Source organism: Biomphalaria glabrata, chromosome 18 (genome assembly GCF_947242115.1).
Source record: "Biomphalaria glabrata chromosome 18, xgBioGlab47.1, whole genome shotgun sequence".
Classification (NCBI taxonomy): domain Eukaryota; kingdom Metazoa; phylum Mollusca; class Gastropoda; family Planorbidae; genus Biomphalaria; species Biomphalaria glabrata.
The window spans coordinates 12255988-12283508 of record NC_074728.1 but is presented as its reverse complement, the minus strand read 5'-3'; the positions used below and the strand labels follow the sequence as shown (position 1 = coordinate 12283508).

The following is a 27521-nucleotide window of genomic DNA, read 5'->3' as shown; positions in this document are numbered from 1 at the left end:
AGAGAAAATAAACAATGTCAAGGCCGCCAAATTGTTGCCAACTCAACAATACAACTTTGCGCTAAAAGAGCTAAGAGGTTGGACTCCACAGAAAGAAAGAACCGTTTGGCCCTGCGTCGTACACTCTGGACTGTTAACACCTTGTTCCGGAGGTCGAATCTTGCAGCTGTTCTTTAGATTGTTAATATTAGGTCAGTGCTGGGTAACTAGTTTGAACGTGAAGCAACCAAAAATGAGATCCTAATTCACTTGTAAGGAGCCTAAAAGTGTTAAATTTTAAATACCAACAATAAATTTCGATAGAAAAAAAATGTAGATTTTAAAGTAATTTTCAGATTACTAAATCTAAACAAATCTTGTTTCAAATATATGTAGGCCTATATTGAAACCAGCTTTTTAAAGAAATTTTTGATAAGAATGTACTTTAAATGAGGAACTAAACCATTTTTTTTCGAAACAATTGTGGATTAGCTTCTATATGCCGCCATATTCTCTCAGTATGGAAATAAAAAGGAAAATGATGAGTTCAACGACCCTGACCCTACTCATTGAGGTCATGACCCTTAATTTGGTAGTGGTGAGTTTTAAAATTTCGCTCTAAATAGTTGTTCTTGCTAAGAATGTATTTTACTTGGAAGAATCTACTTAAAATGCGGTTAACGCTTGAAGCTGATTTAATATCTCGCCATTCTAAACCTCCAACAGTTCTGAGCTCACAAACTCTCTAGTGGTGAAGATCGCATCTCTGTGCCTCGAGTTGGTCACGATCGCCGTCCATCTTGTTGACAGAGGCACCCTTGCGCCACCCTTCGCCCTGTTTGTATACTACTCGTCCGGCCCCTACCTGGCGGCCATCAGCTGCCCCGCTCATCGGTGTCCGGTAAATGAATCTTGTCCCTCACGCACCGAGTGTGTGCTTTTTAAGTTTGACCGGACGAGCAGTGGGGTGGTAGCGCGTGCTGGAGAACTGAGCTGGACATATGAAGGAAAGATGAAGACAAACGATGCAGGTTCTTCTATTTGTGTTGGTGAGTGTGTGTGTTTATGTATGTGTGTGTGTGTGGGGGGAGGACATTTTAGAAATTACAGCTTTCAGGGAAATCTCAACAAGGGGACTGAATATTTCGCAGTGGTTAAGTTTTGTTTACCTTTGGCGCCTTTGTTTACTGTTGCCTCACAAAGATCCAACACAAATGAAACGAAATGGTAAAATAAAATATTATATAACTGACACTTATTGGAGCCATAAAATAAAATGCTTATAGTATGGGCCAAATCTATATATCTCTAGGTAGGCTAATTCAAAGTCCTTAAGACTGAATGATAATGACAAAGTCTCAAACTTGTTGTAAAAAACAAAATACGAAAACTTATTATAAATCACACATTAGGGGATATGAAACAACTAAGCCATTTTTTCACGATGAAAGCAGCAAATATGCAGCTATTTATACGTAATTTTAACCCTATTTGTTTTTGAAGGCCGTTATCTATAGATCTATGTCTTGAGTACACAATTATATTTACTTCCGCTACACACTTATTAACATTATTTTGGTGCGTAACTTTCACAGCCAGTTTTCTTTGTTTATGTTTATTTCTACACAGATCTAGATTCTAAATGTAATTCTCCTCTAGACCTAGATCATTGTTGGAGTGAATGTGAGAAATGAAACACAATTTGACAAAGAAAACGAAACATCTCTATGAAAGAGCACGTGTGTGTTTATGTGTGGGTGTTTTGGTGTGAAGAATTAAATCCCTTCCGTTTGTTAATGATAATGTGCAGCACATGTTACATCTTGATCTAGAGCTACCAGTTGCCATTTATTCGAATAAAAAATAATGTAAAATCCTAAAAATTTGTCATAGTGAAAATAGTGGTATTAAAAGTGTGAGTGTGTGTGTATGTGTGTGTGTGTCTGTGTTGTTGGTTTCTTTTTTTTTTTTTTGGGGGGGGGGGGGAGGGGTATATAACGATTTGTCGAGAAGGTTTTTTTCTCTATTAGTATTTAGGTATGTCTTTAGATCTACATCTACTACACACAAAGTATAACTCCGTTGTGAATAGTGATGTTGTTGTTTTTTTACTTTCAAACCATTCAGCGTGAAGAGATAAAGTTCAATAAGTTATCTCTCTCTTATACTTTTATAATATACAGGTTAATAAGGTGGGGACATCATTCCATGCTAGGATTCAACGGGTGATTCAGAGACGTTTTGTTGAGGCATGTGCTTTACTGGCCTTTCAAGTCATACACAGATATTGTATTTAGGATGGGGATAAGTGATACGGTTGTCGAATTGACGGACAAATCGTAGATGTTTGGGAGGGGTAGAGTTATAACACTGGCAGCACTGGCGGATACGGGGGGGGGGGCGGTAGGGGCGATTGCCCCACCCTCGGCCGACCCCCCCCCCAAAGGGGGGAGGGACGAATTTAAGTAAAGAAATCACACAATTTGTATACTAATTTATTAGTTATGTTAATAATATATATTAATTATTTATCTTTCAACCTATTTTTTAGATTATTTAGCTCCCCCCCCCCCTCTAGTATGTTGGCCGAGATGGTAGGATGGGGAGGTGGCGATGGCTTCAATCCGCCCCCCACCATAAATTTTCGAGTGGGGGGGGGGGGTCCAGTTTATTTGTAGAAATCACAGCTTGTTAACAGAATCAATTAAATATCTATACAATAAAAACTTGTTATTGATCTTTATATTATATCGTTCTCCTGTTAGCCGATTGGTGTGTGTGTGTGTGGGGGGGGGGCGAATACCTCTACTGCCCTTCCCACCTAAACTTTGATTTGGGGGGTCCTACTTATATTTAGAAATCATAGTTTGTAAACAAAATTAGTTGAATATCTATATAATATAGGCTACATATTGATGTTTTAACCCATTTGTATATTATGTCGCATACATACTCTAATCTCAAATTTTATCATTAGTAAATATAAAATTGAAAAAGGGTTGTACCAGGTGGGAGGGGCGATACATGCAATCGCCTTCCGCCCATCGGACAAACCAATACTTTTTACTTTTGTAAGAAATTACAAAATTTAAAAAAAAAATTCACTAATACAATTTATATATGCTATAAATTAAATTCTTTTATCGAATCGCATCACTCCTATTCCTTAATGCCAAAATGCAATAATTAGCAGAAATTATAAAAAAAGAGCGAGGATTAATCGTTTTCACTCTACCGCCCCCTCCCCTTTCCAAACGTAAAGTTGACGTTTTAAAACAGAAAAGTCAAATATGGCGACAGAGTTTATGCCATTGTATACGAATTTATCTGAGTTATTTTAAGTTAGACAAATATTATTTTCCTAGTCAACCTTTACTCATAGGGCCTACTGATAGTTTTCTGTTGTATAAAAAAATTCGGACAATAACTCACAATTTATGCTTGAATCCTAAAAATGCAAAAAAAAATAGATTAAAATCTAAAAGGTTCACTTAATTTCTCCTCCCACTTCCGAAATGTATTTTTTTTTAAAGCTTTGAATTATAGTCTAACAAAACAAAGTTACAAACAAAATGTATCATTTACAAATGAGCTTTTTTTTAAATATTATTTTTCGAATAAATGTTTTTTTTCGGCGGCGTTCCTCAAAGTCTTAATATAAATCTGTGAAGTATCTTATCTTTTCAAGAACAAATCGGTTGTATTTGCGATGTTGTAAGAGCCTGTAAAATCCTATTAGAATATTTTTCGAGTAGAGCCTTATTCAAAAGGTCCTATCTTAATAGGATGAATAATGAGCTGTAGATGTCAGAAGAATGCGTTTCTGCAGTGAAGAATGCAAGAAACGTCGATGGGTAATACTAGTCCTTATATATATTATGCTAAGAGAGAGAGAGAGAGAGAGAGACAGATAAACAGAGAGAGAGAGAGAGAGACAGAGAGAGAGATGGGGGTGGAAGGATAGATAGGGGATGAACAAATGGACAGGGGAATGGTTACATTTTTACGGAAAGAGACTGATAGAGAAGCTACAGACACAGAGAAAACAAGAAAAAAAAGATTAGATAGATAGATAGATAGATAGATAGATAGATAGATAGATAGATAGATAGGTAGATAGATAGATAGATAGATAGATAGATAGATAGATAGATAGATAGATAGATAGATAGGTAGATAGATAGAGTGATAGATAGATAGATAGATAGATAGATAGATAGATAGATAGATAGATAGATAGAGAGAGAGAGTGATTGATTGATAGATAGATAGATAGATAGATAGAGTGATTGATAGATAGATAGATAGATAGATAGAGTGATTGTGTGACATAATGGGGAAATAACTATTTTTGATTACTTGTATAGTTAGGAGTGATTCCCCTTATGTAGTTTATAAAAGGCCTTGCAAACTGTGTTTAGTTGCCACTTGCTCCTGAGTTACCAGCTTGACCACTTGACCTGTGTTGTGTATAGTATTTTTTCTGTTAGTGGTCGTGTGTCATGGGGTACTCGGAGAAGTGTGCCCTGCTCTGGAGATCTTTGGGCTAAGTATGTCTTTAGTATTATTGTATTTTATATATAATGTATTTATTAATAGATATAGCCCCAAATGATTTCCAGGCAGTATATTTTTTTTACCCTGATGTTCTGCATCCTGGGGTACTCCCAAACGTGACATATTTTTGTAACCTTTTTCTGAGGGATTCAACCTGTATTGAATCATCAGATGGACTTTACATATTTTTATAGCCTTGTCTCTGAGGGATTCAACCTGTATTGAATCATCAGATGGGCTTTACCAAACGGATGGCTATAGGTGGGATTCTATGAAGCTTGAAGGCTCATAGGTTTCCCTGAAGCCTATAGTTCATCATGACCATTTTGTTGTTTTTTTTTTGGCTAAAAGTGGCTAGTGTAAGCCTGAAGCCTGTAACCATAGTGTAGCCAAAAGTGGTCGTATTTCGACCTGAGGCATGTGACCTTTAGTTGGCTGTGTAAGCCGGAAGTTTGTAACCCAATGGTCAAAAGTGGTCATGTGTTAACCTGAGGCCTGTGACCTGTATTTTTGATAACCAGAATGTGACGATAATGTAACATATGACTAGGGCTGTGTGCCATATTATTTTTGAGTATCTTTTGTTTACTTTTTGTTGTGTCGGCCTGTGAGTTAATGGCCATGTATTTACACATTTATTTTTCTCATGTAAATAAACTTTGTAAATATGTTTACCTGCGACTTTGTAAAGTCTTTTGTTGCATACATTAGTTGAATTGTATACCTGGAGGTTATACCTAATAACCTAGGCAGTACAAGAAGGGACCAGCACACCTCTGGACGAACGTGCCAGCACACTTAACACTGACCTTTTGATCTAAATACCTAAATCTAGCTATAATTCTAATTGAATATTTTTAGCTATACCCGCTACTAGGTAATGTGAACTCATATTGGTTCATGAATCCTCTTTAGGTCACATGGGGGCTCGTAAAAAGAATTTTATCAGTGTTAAACCCTAGAACCCTACTGATGTTATGTATTGCAGTAAACATAATTGCACTATTGATATTGTTTATTTACTGTAAGTTTTCAAGTTTTGCCAGTTGAGACGAGATTTATATTTAAGATGTAATATATAGTTGTGTCTACATTTTGTTAGCTTTGTTGTAGACAACTAAACTTTTCAGGTAACCAGAAGGTACTAGAGACTACCCGAGGCGCAAGAGACTATCCCAGGCCGCAAGAGACTATCCCAGGCCGCAAGAGACTACCAGAGGCCGCGAGAGACTACCAGAGGCCTCGAGAGACTACCAGAGGCCGCGAGAGACTACCAGAAGTTCCTACATCTGGCTCGTTTGCTCGTACCTGTCGTATTAGTCTGAATGACAGTACATAGCAGAATCGTGTTGACCGTGTCAGGCTGTGATGTCAAGAGAGACCAGATGACCACAAAGAGCACTAAACCAACCAGTTCTGGTCCTGTTGACAAGCCTGTTGACTTCTGATGAAGTTTAGGATATTTAGTCTATTTAGAGTTGAGATGTATTTTCTTTTTTGTATAGTGAAGCAAGTCTCCTCATATTTGTATTGTACATGAGTACTTGATGACTAGATTTTGATTAGTTTAAGCTGATGTAAATTTAGCGATTTTTTCTACAGTACTAGTTCATTATTAGTGTTGTGGAGAATTTTGATGATTTTGTAAACAGAGGATTTAATGTGGAAATGTTGAAATGTTAACTAAGTAGAGATGTTAACTTGTAATTATTTGTTTGATACTGTCATTTTCCCCATTGGTTTAAGTTTAATGCCTTGTGCGTCATGTTTTCCTCACAAGGGCATTTTTAAGGTGGGGGGTGTGACATAATGGGGAAATAACTATTTTTGATTACTTGTATAGTTAGGAGTGATTCCCCTTATGTAGTTTATAAAAGGCCTTGCAAACTGTGTTTAGTTGCCACTTGCTCCTGAGTTACCAGCTTGACCGCTTGACCTGTGTTGTGTATAGTATTTTTTCTGTTAGTGGTCGTGTGTCATGGGGTACTCGGAGAAGTGTGCCCTGCTCTGGAGATCTTTGGGCTAAGTATGTCTTTAGTATTATTGTATTTTATATATAATGTATTTATTAATAGATATAGCCCCAAATGATTTCCAGGCAGTATATTTTTTTTACCCTGATGTTCTGCATCCTGGGGTACTCCCAAACGTGACATATTTTTGTAACCTTTTTCTGAGGGATTCAACCTGTATTGAATCATCAGATGGACTTTACATATTTTTATAGCCTTGTCTCTGAGGGATTCAACCTGTATTGAATCATCAGATGGGCTTTACCAAACGGATGGCTATAGGTGGGATTCTATGAAGCTTGAAGGCTCATAGGTTTCCCTGAAGCCTATAGTTCATCATGACCATTTTGTTGTTTTTTTTTTGGCTAAAAGTGGCTAGTGTAAGCCTGAAGCCTGTAACCATAGTGTAGCCAAAAGTGGTCGTATTTCGACCTGAGGCATGTGACCTTTAGTTGGCTGTGTAAGCCGGAAGTTTGTAACCCAATGGTCAAAAGTGGTCATGTGTTAACCTGAGGCCTGTGACCTGTATTTTTGATAACCAGAATGTGACGATAATGTAACATATGACTAGGGCTGTGTGCCATATTATTTTTGAGTATCTTTTGTTTACTTTTTGTTGTGTCGGCCTGTGAGTTAATGGCCATGTATTTACACATTTATTTTTCTCATGTAAATAAACTTTGTAAATATGTTTACCTGCGACTTTGTAAAGTCTTTTGTTGCATACATTAGTTGAATTGTATACCTGGAGGTTATACCTAATAACCTAGGCAGTACAAGAAGGGACCAGCACACCTCTGGACGAACGTGCCAGCACACTTAACACTGACCTTTTGATCTAAATACCTAAATCTAGCTATAATTCTAATTGAATATTTTTAGCTATACCCGCTACTAGGTAATGTGAACTCATATTGGTTCATGAATCCTCTTTAGGTCACAGATTGATTGATAGATAGATAGATAGATAGATAGATAGATAGATAGATAGATAGATAGATAGATAGATAGATAGATAGATAGATAGATAGATAGATAGATAGATAGATAGATAGATAGATAGAGTGATTGATTGATTGATTGATTGATTGATATATATATATAGATAGATAGATAGATAGATAGATAGATAGATAGATAGATAGACACGCTCTTGTTACCACAAAGAATCGCCGTTAGATCTGCCATACTGGATTCTTTTATCGCATTATATTTCTACTTCTGGTTTCACTCATTCATTCTATCATATCTAATATCTACATTTCAAATATCATCGTTTGGTTTCTAGGTATCCAGCAAAAAGGCGAAAAAAGACCAATGCCAAAAAAAAATTACTTTTCCTAAAGTCCTAGCAAATGTTTTCAAAATCCATTTCACGCAGTCTTTGTTAAATATTCTTCCAATACCTTCCAAATCAAAATTCCATTGTATATTACCAGAGAAGATGTTGAAATAGAGCAAACACTATTATTGAAAGCTTGTTTTAATTTGTAACTTGTTTCGTGTCGGGGGTAGTGCCACCACAACAAGATCAAATCTCAGCAAGTTAGACGGATGGAGAGACTTGTTAGCTTGGGACCTCTCCAAGCCTTGACTGCTTGCTAATTGGACTGACACTTGTTGTAGACGGGGAGTGGTTGGGGGGGGGGGGTCGGGTTCATTTCTAGCATCCTACACAGAGAGTTGGTCTTTTATTCGGATACAAATGCGGATTTGAACACAGTTAGTTAACACAATGACGAGCAGACACTGCTAGTGTGTTGATGATAAAAAATTTATTGATGTACACATTTACATTGATCTAAAGTTTAAAGGTCTATCTATCTATCTATCTATCCAGGGGCGGACTGACAATATGGGCATTTGGGCAAATGCTTGGTAGGCCGGTACTCAGTTGGGCCGGTAGGGCCACCTAAAGGGCCTCATGAATGCCACCAGGGCACGCATTAAATTGTTAAAGGTTTTATAATATTGTCATATATAAGAGGCTATATGAGTGTCATGATAAAAAAACTCTTTTACAGACTACAGTGTTGTACTAAATTGGTCTAACACATTTAAAAAAAAAATGTAATAGCCTACATCCGTAGACAGTGCTATTAGTAGGCTTTATCTTTTTATGGCCTACAAACATAGCCATTAAAAAAGCAACATAAGGTCTATATTTCTTATAAAGATATAGAGCATGCATACAGTTATCGATACATTTAAAAACAAGGTTACAAAAGACAGTTTGTGTGGAAACACAAACTCAAAATCGGCCCCCGAAGAAAAATGTTTTACATAATTCGGATAATCCTTCAGAGTTGAAGATAGTTTACTTCCTAGTCCAAACCTCCCGCAGGACGACGGGGGATGGGAGCAGGCAGGGTTTGAACCTTCGATCGTCGATAAATCCAAACGACAGTCCAGCGCGCAAACCGCACGACCAGTGGTCCACCCAGGTAGGCTTCAATATTTTCAGAAAGAAAATCCGAATGAAATTATATCAAAGACAAATGAGAGATAAGAATGGAGAAAGAAGATTAACAGATCTTGTGTAGTGCCCCAACCGTCCCGCAGATCAAAGGATACGTGAAAGTGAATGTAAAGTTAGATGTTAACCTGGCCTAACTAGTTTGTGGTCTATAGGGCAGATGATGTAAAGTTCATCTGTTTTTGTGGCCTACGGTTAACGAGGTTGTCATGTAGCCAGCACAACGACCAACCGCCTTTGTTTTTCCCCAACTAATGTCAGGTACCCATTAGAGCTGGGTAGACTCAGAAGTTGAAAATCCCAGTCTTCACCAGGATTCGAACTCGGGACCCTCGGTTCGAACTAAATAAGTTAATTGTTTTGATAAGGCACAAAACTAATAGCGTCTTTTTCCCCTTTCGGGAGCCGCAAAAAAAACATAACATAATGATTTTGAGATCAGATAGGCCTGTAATTGGAGGCCCATCATATGATATACAATTTATGGGCCGTACTGTATAGAAATGCCTGGGCCGATTAGGACATCCAGTCCGCCCCTGTATCTATCTATCTATCTATCTATCTATCTATCTATCTATCTATCTATCTATCTATCTATCTATCTATCTATCTATCTATCTATCTGTCTGTCTGTCTGTCTGTCTGTCTGTCTTTCTGTCTATCTATATATCTATCTGTCTGTCTATCTATCTATTTATCCACAGCACATTTAAGGGAGGGAAGGAAGAGCTACTGCCTAGGGGACTCCACAAGAAAGGGATTCCACAATAGAGAAAAACAAATCCTTTTTTCCACGGGTCAGCAGCTGTAAGGTTTTTCTTGTAGGTATTTTTTTTCCTCATTTTTATTAAAAATACTTTCAATCTTACAGTTGGCAACACTGTCGGTGGTTAAACAGTGTTAAACAGTGTTCGCTTTAGTTTGCTCGTAATATAAAACAGTAGCTCCGGATTTACATTGCGTAAACCCTCATAATTTACATTTTATGTTACTAAAATATGCATATTGAATAATTTACAGGAAAGATCACTCTTTTATTTCTAAAAGTCGGACTAGAGTTACCCTACGAAAAAAAAAAGAGGGGGGAGAGAACAAGTAGTATTCACCCGTCGCAAAATAGCAGGGCCGGACTTAACTATTGTGGTCAAGAAGTCATGGAAAGATTACTATGTTTTATTTCTACCCCACGTAGTTTTAGCGGCGAAAAAAAGTGGGGGGGGTGAAGAACAAGTAATCTACTATGTTTTTCACCCGTCATAAATAGCAGGGCCGGACTTAACCATTGTGGGGCCCTATGCGAAACGGAATTCGCGGGCCAAGTTTGGGTAGGGATACGGATTATGGATTATAAGTGAAAATTAATAGCAGGGCCGGACTTAACAATTGTGGGGCCCTATGCGAAACGAGTTTGTATTAGAAAATAAATTCGTCTTTGCATTTTATTCATTCTTTACTACGTGCAGAATTACTTTACAAGCCTTGCGTGTAGCAAAGTCATACAGTATATCATGATAATTCTGTTTCCTGCATAGGTCACGACAATAGCAAGAATTACCAAATGTTTCAAACTATCTACGAGAGTTGCTGACCTCAAGTAATTTTTCATTAGTTTGAGGCGTGAGAAGCTTCTTTCACCAGATTACACAATTACGGGATAATGCCGTTTTTGTTTTTATCGCGCGGATTGTCGTTTTCCATATTGAATGACACCCCAAAATGACATTTTTGTTTATATATTTCAGGAGATTTGTAAGAGTTTTCTTAATATTTTAATAATTTCCGGATATTTCCAGGACTTTTCGTAGCCTATATTTTGCAAATTTCAGGAGATTTCCAGGAGCTCCTGGAAAATCAACTGGAAGACGCTGGAAATCTGTTATAAGTTATAAAATGGTTTAATTTAATAATTTATACACCTAGAATTAGCGCGGGTCCTCTGAAAGTGCGGGGAATACAGCTGACGCATAGCATGCAGTGGCCTAAGGCCGGCCCTGCAAAATAGCGGGGTATGCTACGCCGACGGTCGACTAGTTCTTTATAATTGTATTCTTTAGAATACGGCGCTTGCTTTTAGATATTAGTGATTTATTAATAAGTGTATTTATCTATATATGATATATGATATATATCATGGGCGTCGCCTGGGTGGTTGGGGGTTCGTGGTATCGGAATTCAGTAATTGATTTTTGCTTTGATTTTGTCTATTTTGGGTGACATTTTAATACTATACCATCACTTGCCCCAGCGCAGCCAAGGGGTTTTCAGTTTAAAACTCCCTAGCAGGGGTTTTGAGTTTAAAACCCCCCTACCAGGGGGGTTAGAGTTTAAAACCCCTATCAGGAAGTTTTGAGTTTAAAACCCCCTACCAGGGGATTTTGAGGTTAAAATCCCCTACCAGGGGGGTTTGAGTTCAAAAACCCCTATCAGAGGCGTTTGAGTTTAAAACCCCCTACCAGCAGGGTTTGAGTTAAAAACCCCTACCAAGTTTTTTTGCAGTTAAGTCTCTCTCTTCTAAAAACAAAACAAAAAAAAAAAGCAAACGACAATCCCCAAATTTCAAGAGCACAGTTAAGGAAGATTATGATTTTATAACCCCCCTATTCAATATAAAAAAAGGCAAATTACGCACTCAAAATGTCATGAGCATAGAAAAATGGGTTTCGACTCAGTTTTGAGTTTAAACCCTCATTCAGCGGGGTTTGAAGCTAAAAATTTTAAAAAAAGTAAATTATGCACTTAAAATGTCATGAGAGTAGCAAAATGGGTTATGAATCCCCCCACCCCCCCACCCCCGAAAAAAATCCTGGTTACGCCCATGATATATATATACTTGAAATACAATTTAAGGATTACAATTGTCATATAACATTAAGCAGCTATTGCATTAGGTTTATTTTTATATTTAATATTTGTAGGACAAGGTCATGTTTGTATGTTGTTGGCAAGTTTATTTAAAACGATGAGGGTTTTTCCGTAAGCCTAAAAAATAGAGAGGTTGTATTTAAAGACTTGCAAATTCATTTTTTAGAGAGCTCTGCTACTAGAGTAAAAGAAGATCTCAGTTTTGAGTTTATACTTTGAAGTAGTAGATATATTCTAATAGGAGATCTCTCATAAAAATAGAGCATCAGAAGCACATTGTCTGATCAACACAATTTCATCGTAACATCAACCAAGGCATCGTTGTCAGCTGTCTCTCTAAACGTATCATCACAACAATATATAAACAAGTAATGTGCTGTGTTGAAAAAAAAATCAACTCTTTATGACTGTAATAAAACCAAATAATTTTCTAGATCTAGCACTTACCTCTAAAACTGCTTTCTCTGGGTCTAAGTGCAAGTGAGGTCACTGACCTACACAACACACAGGTTAATATTATGACTAAAGAGCACGTGCATGTCGCAGACATCTTGCTATCTGATTGGTTCTTTAGATTTTCCAATGTTCTTCACAAAGGTTGATTTAGGGTTGATCACTTTTTGTGGATTCCTATTTTGCTTATTTCCTAGTATATATAGTTATGTAGATTTCTTTATAGATCTGCGTAAATAGAACAAATATCTGTTGAGAGAGAAAGAGAAAATGTAGAGTGTAATTATGAATAGCGAGATTAAAATAAATATATTCTAACTACATTACACAAATCTTTATCGAAAAATATAACTCCTCGAAATACAGAGTTGTAAGTAGTTTACTTTCCCTAACTTAAGTCAGGTACCCATTAGAGTTGGGTGGACCCAGGGGCGTCCTAAAAATCCTAAAAATCAAAATCCCAGTCCTCATTGAGATTCGAGCCCAACCATATGGCCACCGCGCCCCTGTAAATGGTAACGATCAGATCTAATTGTCTCAAGAATTGGGATCAATGCAGCAAAGATCGAGAAGTCCTGAAAGCGCACAGGTCAGACGAGTGGTGGCGGCTGTCCTGAAGGGATCAAGCAGTTTCAGCACAAAAACGTAAGTGGGACACTGTCCGGTAAAAAACGTAATGGACACTGTCCGGTAAAAAACGTAAGTGGGACACTGTCCGGTAAAAAACGTAATGGACACTGTCCGGTAAAAAACGTAATGGACACTGTCCGGTAAAAAACGTAAGTGGGACACTGTCCGGTAAAAAACGTAATGGACACTGTCCGGTAAAAAACGTAAGTGGGACACTGTCCGGTAAAAAACGTAAGTGGGACACTGTCCGGTAAAAAACGTAATGGACACTGTCCGGTAAAAAACGTAAGTGGGACACTGTCCGGTAAAAAACGTAATGGACACTGTCCGGTAAAAAACGTAAGTGGGACACTGTCCGGTAAAAAACGTAATGGACACTGTCCGGTAAAAAACGTTTTCGCTAGGCTCCGTGAAATGTTCGATTCCAGATTGTAGGATAACGTCACATTAGAACGTCCATTTGATACGGTAAGCTGCCTATTTGATACGGTAAGCTGCCTATTTGATACGGTAAGCTGTCTATTTGATACGGTAAGCTGCCTATTTGATACGGTAAGCTGCCTATTTGATACGGTAAGCTGACAGTGACAAAAGAATCTCTATTTCACCAGTTCCCTTCTGGAGTGGGGTGGTCACTCCTGTCCGTCATTACCAAAGACTAAAACTGTCTTGAGAATGGAGATACTCGGCCAGATAACTGACAAGATACATTTGCGATTTAGCTTTGTATGGCGATCTCTGTTATAGAATGCAACAAAAGAACTATTTCCTCATTCAGATGTTTTGTGTTCCGCCACTTGCTACAAGCAAATTCTCTTCCTCGTCCCCTCCCTCACTTTCTGTTCTGTATTTTTTAAAAGTGGCAACATGAGAGTGAGGTCTTGAAAATATGCGCTTTTGGCGTGATCACATTTCAACTACTGGCCAAACGTTTCGTTTCTTTTTCCCTTCTCGACGCTTTCATTTCAGATCGTTTCATTTAAAAACAAATAAATGTTTTCTTGCGTTTCATTTTGGTCTTTGTTTGTTTACCTCCACCGTGCTATTGATCTCCCGTGCAGTGAACTCATCCATGCAACCACTTCAATGTTTGAACTGAAAGGGTTTAGTCTTAACTCCACAATCGTATCTATTGTCGTGACATCGCCTGCCTATTGTTAGAGGTTACGGCTCTGGCGCCAGGGCTGCATTATTAAAACCCCTGGCCTTTCTTATCTTATCCAGTGTTACTTTGCTCGGGATACAAATAAGTAAAATACAGAGTGAGTTGGGTGGGGGGGGGTGACATAATGGGTGTCAGCCACTTCAATCCCCTGTTTCCTGCTCAACTTCCTTCAGTTTTGGAGTAGATGCTGCCCACGACATCCGATCAGCCTGTTGTAGTATCAAAATTAATGTTTCAACTGTCTACTTTTGTATCTTTGAAAACCTTGTCGGTTAATTACGTGCTTTCTCCTTGATTCAATACTGTCACAAGTGAAAAAGTTGAGGTCTTAATGAACATTAGAGAAATAAATGAAAATCTTAAACACCTATGTGTGTTTTGATGAATATTGGAAAGTTAAAGACTCATGTGTTTGTGATGAATATTGAAAAACCTAAACACTCAAAAATTCAAATGATTTTTGTGTTTTGGATGAATGTTGAAAAATGTAAACACTTATGTGTTTAGCGTTTTAGACATTTAATAATCAACTAATGAATAACGTGAAACTTTTATGAAATAAAAATATGAGCGTTAACCATTTTTTAAAGGGGTATATGTAAAACGTTGTAACTGCCCTTGCTCTGGGTATTGAATGGGACGAAAAAAAAAAAGATTTTTGTCAAAGGTAAATAACTCTAACTAGTTAGCAATTTGGTGTATCCGGTACAGAATACAGGAAGTGTTGCTAAGCTCTGTAATTGAATAGGCATACGATCATTGACTAATATCAGCTACTAGTATGGCAATCAAGTCGTGTTTCCAGATAGTGCAGATTGCAGAAGATAATATGGATTCATTGAAATAGACAAGAAAAGTGCTGACCAGATTTGTTCTATCTTGGGGGTCAGAGACATTTTTGGTGACCTAGTCACTGCCAAAAAAATCGCCCATTGCAATGGAACCGATCCTGTATTTACAAAACTTATAACAATTCAGTCTGTCTGTCTGTCTGTCTGGTACAAATTTGAAACACGTTATTTCTCCCATTTTCCATTTCTGCATCAAGTTGAAACTTTGCACAATTAGTCATTGCTCCTAACAAAACATGAATCAATCAAATTTTACCGATTAGTTAATTAAATAGTGGTAATCAATTAATTTTGTTTTATATCGAAAAAGGGAAATAAATTTTACAGTATTGAGAAAAATGGCTGTAAATATGGAGTTCTCTCCCAAACTGTTTTGGCTTTGTTGTTTTTTTTTATGTATGTTTATATTTTCCTTGTTTCAGTATGCACTGTGAGCAGAAGTTGCTTGACGGATTAGGCATGACTGAACAAGGCGGTCATTTGGTCAATCAAAACCTGTGTATCTCTAGTGTGATCAGATGGACACAGGTCAACACAGGTCAACAAATCTTATCTTGATAGACGTGTATTGAAGCACTGAGTAGGACAAATTGATGACTGACTTTTTTTGTTCTAATTACGAGCCAAATCTAAAAGGGAAAGGCTACGGAATTGCCTGTACTAATTATCATATACTTGTGGATGAATTTAACATAGCTAATCCATATTAGTTTTTCGGGGGTGTTGGCATCATGGTCGTGTGAGGGGCGATAACTTTAGCGCCGCTCCTGTCGTCGAGCCGAACGCCAGCTTGGCCGAAGAGTAAATAAGATCGATTCGATTCCAATGTAATTTGTTAACGTTAGTGTAAACATAATCGATTATAATCAATCAACATAATCGATTACAATCCACATTATCGAGCATCGTATAGTCCTCAACGAGCAAAGTTGTAGGTCAATGAAAAAAAAACAAGAACTTGACTCTGAGTACCATCAAGAACTACCAAAGGCCACATTTGTTTTTTAAACCACGTCACTCCCTCTTTACATTGCATCTGTTGGTTCTATTTGTTTAGCGGACATTTTGTTTTTCAAGGGAGCTAGGAATCTCTAGGGGCATCCCCTAGTTGGTAGTGTTATTTTGTAATCGTGCTAGAATAAGTAGATCCTCTCATTAAGAACTTTAAAAGTTAAAATGAAAAGAAAGAAGAACATAATTTTAACAATCTAATAATAATATACTATATTAAGCTACATGGGTATATAAAAACTTCAGAATTTTTCTAAATTAAATAAGTTGACAAAATCCGATTTTATGCATATACATACAAACCTTTTTTTTTTTAAAGTTATTGGCGTAATGAGTGCTTCAAAATATTACGATACGCATATCTCTGACGATTCTGGTATACAGGCTGTCGAAATTGACGACCGTCCAAAAAAAAAGTCAAAGAGTCTATGAATGTATTAGTCATTAGTGTACTGACCTGGGACGCCTGACCGGACTGCCTCTAGGTTGGGGGGGGGGACATCTAGGCCTCAACTAGCTATTATAACCCTACTCTGGTTAGGTCAGTTTTACATTGTTTTCTATATTGAAAGGCTCAAGCCAAACTTTGATTTACTTAGCCAACTCTGCGTGGTGGACAAAAGAAGCAGTGTCTCTTGTTCTGTATGCTTGTATCAGACACGATGAATTCAGATTACACAGGCCGTGGAAGTTACCTGCTCTTGATTTGGACGGAAGGAAACATTCCTTATGTCCAACAGCATGATTGCTTTTTTCCGGGACTCTTTACGAAAGAGGATATGAGCCTCCCAAGCCCTCGCCTCTCAAGCCCTCGCCTCTCAAGCCCTCGCTACAAATATTATTTTTGAAAATGTTGAGATGTTTTATACATTAGCTCAGTTTTTCCCAAACTGTGTTCCGTGGAACCATAATGTTCCACTAGGCCTCAAAACGTGTTCCACAAACTACTGGAATGATGAACTAGTAGGCCACCATGTGAATTAATCTCTCTAAAACAAAATAAGCTAAGTGTTCCGCTAAGTACTCAGAATGTGCGAAGTGTTTCGATCAGGAAAACGTTTGGCACACATTCGCTGCAACAGGTTGACGACAGAGATTCTATGGAACTCTACTGAAATGTTTGAAAAGCAAAATAAAACTATAATAACCATTTTTTAAATCGTCTCTAGTCTAGTCAACAGAACTCTCAAAGACACATCAAAATAGACATGCAACAAAAAAGATAATCATTATTATTATTATTGTAAAGCGCATCTTTCGAACTGGACAAATACAATTCATCTTGAGTCTAATCTTGAAAAAAAAAAAAGGAAATTCTTTGTCTGCATCAATGTTCGGACTCGAATCTCTTAAGTCAGATAGACAAGTGGTTTATACCAGCCAGCCACAGTTATTTTGTAAAATGTTGGACTGGAAATTAAATCGGACTGCAATGTGTCACATATCTGCAAGGTTGATTTCTTCCTTTTTTAAAAAATATTCTTAGTTGTAACTAGATCATTACAATCACTAAAAAAAAGATTATAGATTATCCCTGTTCAGTATCTGTTCTAGAATCAACTACTAGAAAACAGCAGGTTTTCCAAATGGTCAGAATTGTTGAATGGACAATATTTCATTTAATTTAGCTCAGAAAACGAAATGAACTATTTTGTATGCGCTGCAAAGAATCAAAGAATCCATCAAATTGTTGACGATTAAAAACAAAATTAAACAGTTTTTGACGTGACCCTTAAAAGTAAATTGTTAATATAAAGTTATCAGCTGCTGCAGTGCACACCGTAGGATGACAAACAGGAGTACAACGTTTTACATAGGAGGACAAAAAATAGGACTAAAATAGGAGGACAAAAAAATAGGACAAAAATAGGAGGACTAAAATAGGAGAACTAGAACTAGAAAGAGTAGTAAACTTAAAAAAAAAACAACTTACAAAGTATTTTATAAAATGTAAGCAAATGAAAGGCTGTCAGATTAAAACATCTTCTCAGTCGAAGTGACTTTTTCAAGCAAACATTCTCATGGAACTCATTGCGCGACATCTAGATCTGTTTCTAACCGAGTCAATGGGGTGACTATTTTTCTTTTGTGTCTGCTGTGTGCGGAGACCAACCAAAACGTTCTTTCAGTGTTAGAATTAAAACCCAGGAATTCAATAAGAAAATAATACCAAAAATAAATATAATACTAAATTAATTTATGAAGCGCTGTTAACAAACATGTTGTTGGGTGAAATGACAAACGTAAAGAGACTTCAAATAGGACATGAGGTATCAAGACTTCAAATAGGACATGAGGTATCAAGACTTCAAATAGGACATGAGGTATCAAGACTTCAAATAGGACATGAGATATCAAGACTTCAAATAGGATATGAGGTATCAAGACTTCAAATAGGACATGAGGTATCAAGACTTCAAATAGGACATGAGGTATCAAGACTTCAAATAGGACAAGAGGTATCAAGACTTCAAATAGGACATGAGGTATCAAGACTTCAAATAGGACATGAGGTATCAAGACTTCAAATAGGACATGAGGTATCAAGACTTCAAATAGGACATGAGGTATCAAGACTTCAAATAGGACATGAGGTATCAAGACTTCAAATAGGACATGAGGTATCAAGACTTCAAATAGGACATGAGGTATCAAGACTTCAAATAGGACATGAGGTATCAAGACTTCAAATAGGACAAGAGGTATCAAGACTTCAAATAGGACATGAGGTATCAAGACTTCAAATAGGACATGAGGTATCAAGACTTCAAATAGGACATGAGGTATCAAGACTTCAAATAGGACATGAGGTATCAAGACTTCAAATAGGACATGAGGTATCAAGACTTCAAATAGGACATGAGGTATCAAGACTTCAAATAGGACATGAGGTATCAAGACTTCAAATAGGACATGAGGTATCAAGACTTCAAATAGGACATGAGGTATCAAGACTTCAAATAGGACAAGAGGTATCAAGACTTCAAATAGGACATGAGGTATCAAGACTTCAAATAGGACATGAGGTATCAAGACTTCAAATAGGACATGAGGTATCAAGACTTCAAATAGGACATGAGGTATCAAGACTTCAAATAGGACATGAGGTATCAAGACTTCAAATAGGACATGAGGTATCAAGACTTCAAATAGGACATGAGGTATCAAGACTTCAAATAGGACATGAGGTATCAAGACTTCAAATAGGACATGAGGTATCAAGACTTCAAATAGGACATGAGGTATCAAGACTTCAAATAGGACATGAGGTATCAAGACTTCAAATAGGACATGAGGTATCAAGACTTCAAATAGGACATGAGGTATCAAGACTTCAAATAGGACATGAGGTATCAAGACTTCAAATAGGACATGAGGTATCAAGACTTCAAATAGGACATGAGGTATCAAGACTTCAAATAGGACATGAGGTATCAAGACTTCAAATAGGACATGAGGTATCAAGACTTCAAATAGGACATGAGGTATCAAGACTTTAAATAGGACATGAGGTATCAAGACTTCAAATAGGACATGAAGTATCAAGACTTCAAATAGGACATGAGGTATCAAGACTTCAAATAGGACATGAGGTATCAAGACTTCAAATAGGACATGAGGTATCAAGACTTCAAATAGGACATGAGGTATCAAGACTTCAAAAAGGACATGAGGTATCAAGACTTCAAATAGGACATGAGGTATCAAGACTTCAAATAGGACATGAGGTATCAAGACTTTAAATAGGACATGAGGTATCAAGACTTTAAATAGGACATGAGGTATCAAGACTTCAAATAGAACATGAGGTATCAAGACTTCAAATAGGACATGAGGTATCAAGACTTCAAATAGGACATGAGGTATCAAGACTTCAAATAGGACATGAGGTATCAAGACTTCAAATAGGACATGAGGTATCAAGACTTCAAATAGGACATGAGGTATCAAGACTTCAAATAGGACATGAGGTATCAAGACTTTAAATAGGACATGAGGTATCAAGACTTCAAATAGGACATGAGGTATCAAGACTTCAAATAGGACATGAGGTATCAAGACTTCAAATAGGACATGAGGTATCAAGACTTCAAATAGGACATCAGGTATCAAGACTTCAAATAGGACATGAGGTATCAAGACTTCAAATAGGACATGAGGTATCAAGACTTCAAATAGGACATGAGGTATCAAGACTTCAAATAGGACATGGGGTATCAAGACTTCAAATAGGACATGAGGTATCAAGACTTTAAATAGGACATGAGGTATCAAGACTTCAAATAGGACATGAGGTATCAAGACTTCAAATAGGACATGAGGTATCAAGACTTCAAATAGGACATGAGGTATCAAGACTTCAAATAGGACATGAGGTATCAAGACTTCAAATAGGACATGAGGTATCAAGACTTTAAATAGGATATGAGGGATCAAGACTTCAAATAGGACATGAGGTATCAAGACTTTAAATAGGACATGAGGTATCAAGACTTCAAATAGGACATGAGGTATCAAGACTTCAAATAGGACATGAGGTATCAAGACTTCAAATAGGACATGAGGTATCAAGACTTCAAATAGGACATGAGGTATCAAGACTTCAAATAGGACATGAGGTATCAAGACTTTAAATAGGATATGAGGGATCAAGACTTCAAATAGGACATGAGGTATCAAGACTTCAAATAGGACATGAGGTATCAAGACTTCAAATAGGACATCGGGTATCAAGACTTCAAATAGGACATGAGGTATCAAGACTTCAAATAGGACATCAGGTATCAAGACTTCAAATAGGACATGAGGTATCAAGACTTCAAATAGGACATGAGGTATCAAGACTTCAAATAGGACATGAGGTATCAAGACTTCAAATAGGACATGGGGTATCAAGACTTCAAATAGGACATGAGGTATCAAGACTTTAAATAGGACATGAGGTATCAAGACTTCAAATAGGACATGAGGTATCAAGACTTCAAATAGGACATGAGGTATCAAGACTTCAAATAGGACATGAGGTATCAAGACTTCAAATAGGACATGAGGTATCAAGACTTCAAATAGGACATGAGGTATCAAGACTTTAAATAGGATATGAGGGATCAAGACTTCAAATAGGACATGAGGTATCAAGACTTTAAATAGGACATGAGGTATCAAGACTTCAAATAGGACATGAGGTATCAAGACTTCAAATAGGACATGAGGTATCAAGACTTCAAATAGGACATGAGGTATCAAGACTTCAAATAGGACATGAGGTATCAAGACTTCAAATAGGACATGAGGTATCAAGACTTTAAATAGGATATGAGGGATCAAGACTTCAAATAGGACATGAGGTATCAAGACTTCAAATAGGACATGAGGTATCAAGACTTCAAATAGGACATTGTTTGTAAAATGTTATATATGTTTCGGATGTTCCTTCAGAGTTCAGAATTACTTCCTACTCCAAACCTCCCGCAGGACGACGGGGGATGGGAGCTGGCAGGGTCTGAACCCTGGACCATCGATACATCTGAACGACAGTCCAGCACGCAAACCGCACGACCAGGCAGCCATCCTTAGATATCAAGACTTCAAATAGGACATGAGATATTAAGGCTTCAAATAGGAAAGCAGATGCCAAGACTTCAAATAAGACATTAGATTGGATTGTAAGACTTCATTGCTATTGAAAAAGATTTAAATATTTTTAGTTTGCCTTTTAATGTGAAAGTAGTGAAACCGACTTGCTGCTTAAAATAATTGAAACTGCTATCGAATAATCTTCTTCAACGAATCTTCGGGAACTTGTGAAACGTTTTTCAAATGTATTATCTCATGCTCAAAGATTGTGTGCAATGTTTAAATCATAATATATTTGTAAGCAGAACAAGCGATGTCAGAAATAGATTGACGGATGAACTACTCAGTAAACTTTCAATAATAGTTACGTCTGAAGATGAACCAAATTTAAAAAGAACTTTTATGAAAACTGTCGTAGCTTTATACACTGCATTAATTAAATTGTGATATAATTAGATGTTATACTAAATTTCTATTTGATAAAATAATTATGGCCCGCCAAAATTTTTCCATTAATTTTTTGGCCCACTCCTCAAAAAGTTTGCCCATCATTTGCCTAGGAGGTAAGAGGAACCTGCGTACAAAATTTCATGCTAATCAGTACGACCGTTTAAGAGAGTTCGTGATCAATTAGTGCTGTGGTAACTTAGAACTATATAGTAGATTGGGGCCTTTATCAATTAATTTTAAACACAGAACTCTCCTTCTTGTTTCGTTTTCTGTTTAAATAATACAGAAACATGCAAAAAGAAGACTAGTTGTTTTTTTACCTACAATTTTCTAATAGAAAAGTAGAAAGATAATACACTCTAAATACCTAAGCATATGCATTTTTAAAGTTTTAAATACCGGAAACTATGCTTTTTGTCGGACACCGCTAGGGAAGCTCAGGTGTACGAAATGATTTTATAAGGTATTAAATTTTAGTAATGTTTATCAATTAGCAGAATCAAATTTCTAAGTTGAAGTTCAATGCAAATGTCACAAGTATTCATTTCAAAATCTTTTTTTTCTGTTGTGCTGTTACGTTTCTCTCAAGGTTCCATAATCTCGAGACCACATTTCTCCATAAACCTTCCTCTTTTGTTTCTATATTACAGGAATGTAGAATGGATCTAAAAAAATCAAAATGTAAACAACAACAAAACAACATTACAATGTTCAACATAAATATAACAGTCGCCAATACTTTGAGGCTTTTTAATTTTATTTTCTAAAAAAAGAATATACTTTTCCAAATTCAGGACTATAATTACCAAAGTTTTTATTGGCCAGGTCGATTGGTCTTCACTTCACCCTGGACTGTCATTCGGTCGTACCGATGGTCTCAGGCTTGAGCCCTGTCCGCCCCCGTCGCCCCGAGAATGGTTTGGGCTATAATATAATTATCTTCAAATCGGAAGGAACATCCGAAACATGTATATATATATATATATATATATATATATATATATATATATATATATATATATATATATATATATATATATATATATATATATATATATATATATATATATATATATCTTCATGGCTCAATAGTCTGGACACCAAAAAGTAAAGAAAAGATCACACTTTTATTTCTACAAGTCGGATTTGAGTTACCCCACGTAAGTTAAATGGCGAAAAAAAAGAAGGGAAGGGGGAGAACAAGTAGTATTCACCCGTCACATAGAAGGGCAGGACTTAACTGTTGTGATCAAGAAGTCATTGAAAAATCGCTCTTTTATTTCTGCAAATCGGACTAGAGTTACCCCAGTAACTTTAATGCTAAAAAAAGAGGGGGGGAAGAACAAGTAATCTATTCTGTATTCACCCTTCACTAAATAGCAGGACCGGACTTAACAATTGTGGGGCCCAATGCGAAACGAGTTTGTATTAGAAAATAAATTCGTATTTGCATTTTATTCATTCTTTACAACGTACAGAGTTACTTTACGAGCCTTGCGTGTAGCGAAGTCATACAGTATATCAAAAAAAATTATTTCCTACATTGATCACGCTCAATAGCAAGAATTACCAAATGTTTCAATCTATCTACGAGAATTGTTGACCTCATGTAATTCTTCATTTGTTTGAGGCGCGAGAAGCTTCTTTCACCAGATTCCACAATAACGGGTATTGCCGTTTTTTTTATCGCGCGTAGGATTGGCGTTATCCATATTGAATGACACTTTTTGTCTATATATTTCAGGAGATTTGTATGAGTTTTTAAAAGATTTTTCATAATTTTGGAGATTTCCAGGACTTTTTAGTATATTTTCCCATTTCAGGAGATTTCCAGGAGCTCCTGGTAAATCAGGAAATCTGTTGTGTTATAAAATGGTTTAATTTAATAATTTACACCTAGAATTAGCGCGGGTCCAATGAAAGTGCGGGGCCCACTCGGGTCGCATAGGCTGCAGTGGCCTAAGGCCGGCCCTGCAAAATAGCGGCGTATGCTACGCCGTGGGTTGACTAGTTATATATAATACCTTTAAAGTCTACCATTAATCACTTACCTTATAGAATTTAGCCTTTCACTTTAATGATAAAGATGTCTCCGAATGAAAATTTTAGTATTATACTGTGATTTTAAAATACATAAAAAAATATTTGAAGACAAACCCTTTGTCAAGGATCTAGATATATTCTAGATTTGTTATTTTCAAAAAAAATATATATATATAAGTGGGAGAAAAAAGGGGGGGGCGAATGTTTGTCGGTTTTAAGTTTCTCCTAAACCAATCAGGCCACGCAACTTTCGCGATCTCCTGTGACTAGTCGCCTCGGACTCGGCTTTATAGCGCCGGGGAACTCTATGGCAAGGTGGGCGATCTGAGGGAGGTGGGGTGGGTTTCCACGCACTCACACACACACACACACATGTTCAAATACAGACTAAAACAGCACGGGCAAGCACGCGCACACTCCAATAAATTCACTTGTCAAGTTGGCTACGTCTGCCAATGTGATACTCAGTCATACATCATTGAATTAAAAACAAAAACAGGCGAAGATTTCCTTTAGATTTCGTAATGAGTCTAGTGATAGTATATAGTGAGGGCATGTCGACTCAGTGATAAGCTCCTTTTATTTACGTAGGCGGTACCGCTCCTTTCAGGCAGGGGCGTAGTTTGAATTTGAACTAACTGCTGATAAATTCGAAGGAGTGTATAGTCTTCAAATAACAAAGACTAGAACCCGATCATTGTCATCATGACGCCAGAACTGAGTTTTCCTTAGTTTTTTTTTTTACTTTCTTTTTTGGTGTGTTTGCTTTCCTTTTACTACTTCCGGAGTGAATTACTTCCCTCAGACTACTTCAGAACTACAGACCTATATATTCTACGTCTATGCGCGGGATAATGATATTTAGTTACCTCTAAATGTCAAAATGGATATGTTCTTGTTTTAAATTGAAAACGAATCCACGCATTAGTAACATAGGTATATTAAATCAGGATTAAAAAAAAAAAAACAGTCTTAATCTTTTAAATTTAGAATAGTGAACTAGTCTTGGTCGTTTATATGTAAGCGAGGTGTTTTGTTTTTAAAGTAATAGTTTCATTTCACTCAAGAATAGTTGGCTTTAACGCTTTTAGTTGGGTCGCCATTTTCCCCCTCAAAACATATTTTGAAGGTCATTTCAGTACACGGATCGAAGGAATGGAGCTAAGACAAACTAGATTACAATCAATAAGAACTTTAAGAGATTTAAGACCTACCTGTTTAAAATTTAAAAATTGTTTTCATATCTGATACAGACAAAGCCATTGGTCGGCGAGGATCAGGTAATGTTTTCTCAACGTTCTCTGCGCGTGACTTCTGCAAGGGCTTTATTTGAGCATCAAATGTGTGCCCCGCAGCCTTTTTGACAGCTCTCCAAGAGACCATCTGCTGCCAGCCACTGGCGGATTCTTCAGGCATTTGAAGCACTCACAGACAGGCAGAGAGCTCTATCTGAAACTCCCTTCAGCGAGTCTATCCTGAGGGACCAGTTTGTAGAAAACCTCAGTTTTAGTGTGTATTTTCTTTGATGGTAGAATATGTCAGCAGTATGTATGTAATGCATTTTAAGTAATTTGTTATCTTGTTTTGCGGGGGCGCAAAAATTTAAGGCGGGATGAATGTGAGCTTGCGCTCCCAGAGCTAGTTTTATATGCAATTTTAGCTATTTTTTAAATGTATTTTTGTTGTATAGGTTAGAGCTATTTTTATATATTTTATTTTTATAGGTTAGTGTCAGATTTTATAATTGTACTTCCGCATATTTATATAGGTTAGTGCGGGATAGTATAAAAGTGATGTACTACATGCTGTCTTAAAACAGTTGAGTGTACATTTGACCAGTGGTCAGTACCATGTCTGTCTGTGTGACAGCTGAAGATCTTTGTGGTCTGTCGTCTAATTATATTTTTATTCTGTACCTGAGACGGCCTGTAAGTTTGTAACTATTTATTTTTTTACTAGATCTATGTCACACTATGTGTAAGGTAGTTATTTTATTTTCTACTTGGACTATTTGTCATAATAGTTGGCAACATGCTGTATTAAAGATGGCGGCGTCCATCAGTCCTAATAGAATAGAATATAGTTTTACATTTATGTATTGCAGGCTATTGTTACTGCTTTTAGCTGCTGCAATTACACTGCTGCTTTTAACTGCTGTTTGAACTGCTGTGTTATTTCAGTTTTAAACTGCTTATAGCTGCTGCTTTTAGCTGCTGCAATTACTCTGCTGAAATAGCTGCTGCTTATAACTGCTGTTGTAGATTTATTCTAATTCTAGGGAATCTAGTGTTATTTTGTTTCTCCTATTGATAGTTTTGTTATTGTTTCTGTAGATCTATTCTAGATCTATTTCTAGGGAAGCTAGTGTTATTTTGTTTCTGTGGTGTTGCCTTATTAGTGGTTTAGTTATAAGTTATAGTCTGTTTCTGTTCTTAGTGAATACTAATAGTAAGGTACTAAGTCTAAGATGTTCTTGTTTTAGTTGTAGTTATGGGTTGGTTGTAGTAGTAGGATATTGTAGATCTAGACTAGTTTATTGTAGTTTGTTTGTCGATATAGGTCTATGGTAGTAGTTGTAGTGATTTAGTTAGATAGTTAGTTTGGTTAGTTTGTTAGTGTTTGTAGTGGTGTTGATTTAGAGGGTTTTAGTTAGTTGATGGGTTCAGTAGTAGTGATTAGTCAAGTTAGTGTATATATTATATTTTATTATTGATTTATTTTTGTATGTAAATAAAGTTTCTTTTGTTTTATTTATCGTAAACTAAAGTTTTTTATCTTGTTTTCATTTAGTTAAGTTAGTATAGTTAGTTGTCTGGTTACTCAGGTGACTCTAGCCCCTTGGTCACCATACCGAGGTGCACAGATTGAGCCCACCCAGTAGCGCAAACATCTGCATACTGTTGGTAAATTTTAATGTTGAGCAGAAATCAGGTCCTCCCACTCGCGCCTGCCTGACCTGCTCACACATGCAATCACCTTCCCCCCCCCCCCCCCATCGGACAAACCAATACTTTTTCTTTTTGTATTATAGTAAGAAATTACAAAATTAAAAAAATCTATCACTAATATAATTTATATATGCTATAAAGTAAATTCTTATATCGAGTCGCCCAACCCATATTCTTTAATGCAAAATGCAATCATTAGCAGAAATTATAAAAAAAAAGCGATGATTAATCGTTTTCATTCTACCGCCCTTCCCCTTTCCAGACAGAGTTTGTGTAATTTCACATGAATTTATCATAACTATTTTAAGAAAGACTTTGCTTTGGAAAAGTTATAATTCAAACGAAATTTGTCAATATAACAGTCACGGTTGAGATGAGCTCAAAAACCAGATAATCTTTTCCTAGGCGACTTTTTCCAACCTTTACTCTATCTCATATTTTTCTAGTTAAATAAATTTAGGACTAAAACTCACAATTTATGCTTGAATTTTATTGAATATTATTTAT

The 27521-nt window shown here is 36.7% G+C and overlaps 1 protein-coding gene across 2 annotated transcripts in view; it reads right to left on the bottom strand.

Annotated features, from left to right (window-relative positions):
* The window catches only part of LOC129923981 (uncharacterized), a 48422-nt gene extending 24086 nt beyond the window's left edge, over positions 1-24336 (bottom strand). The window contains exons 1-2 of one of the 2 annotated variants that reach the window (XM_056017459.1): positions 24075-24336; positions 12334-12588 (exon numbers count right to left, since the gene is read on the bottom strand). In XM_056017459.1, the coding sequence (XP_055873434.1) occupies positions 12334-12436 (103 nt within the window). In that variant the 5' untranslated portion in view covers positions 12437-12588; positions 24075-24336. The remainder of the gene's footprint in view (positions 1-12333; positions 12589-24074) is intronic. The other variant, XM_056017460.1, reaches the window with a different exon arrangement.
* Between the last annotated feature and the right edge of the window lie 3185 nt (positions 24337-27521).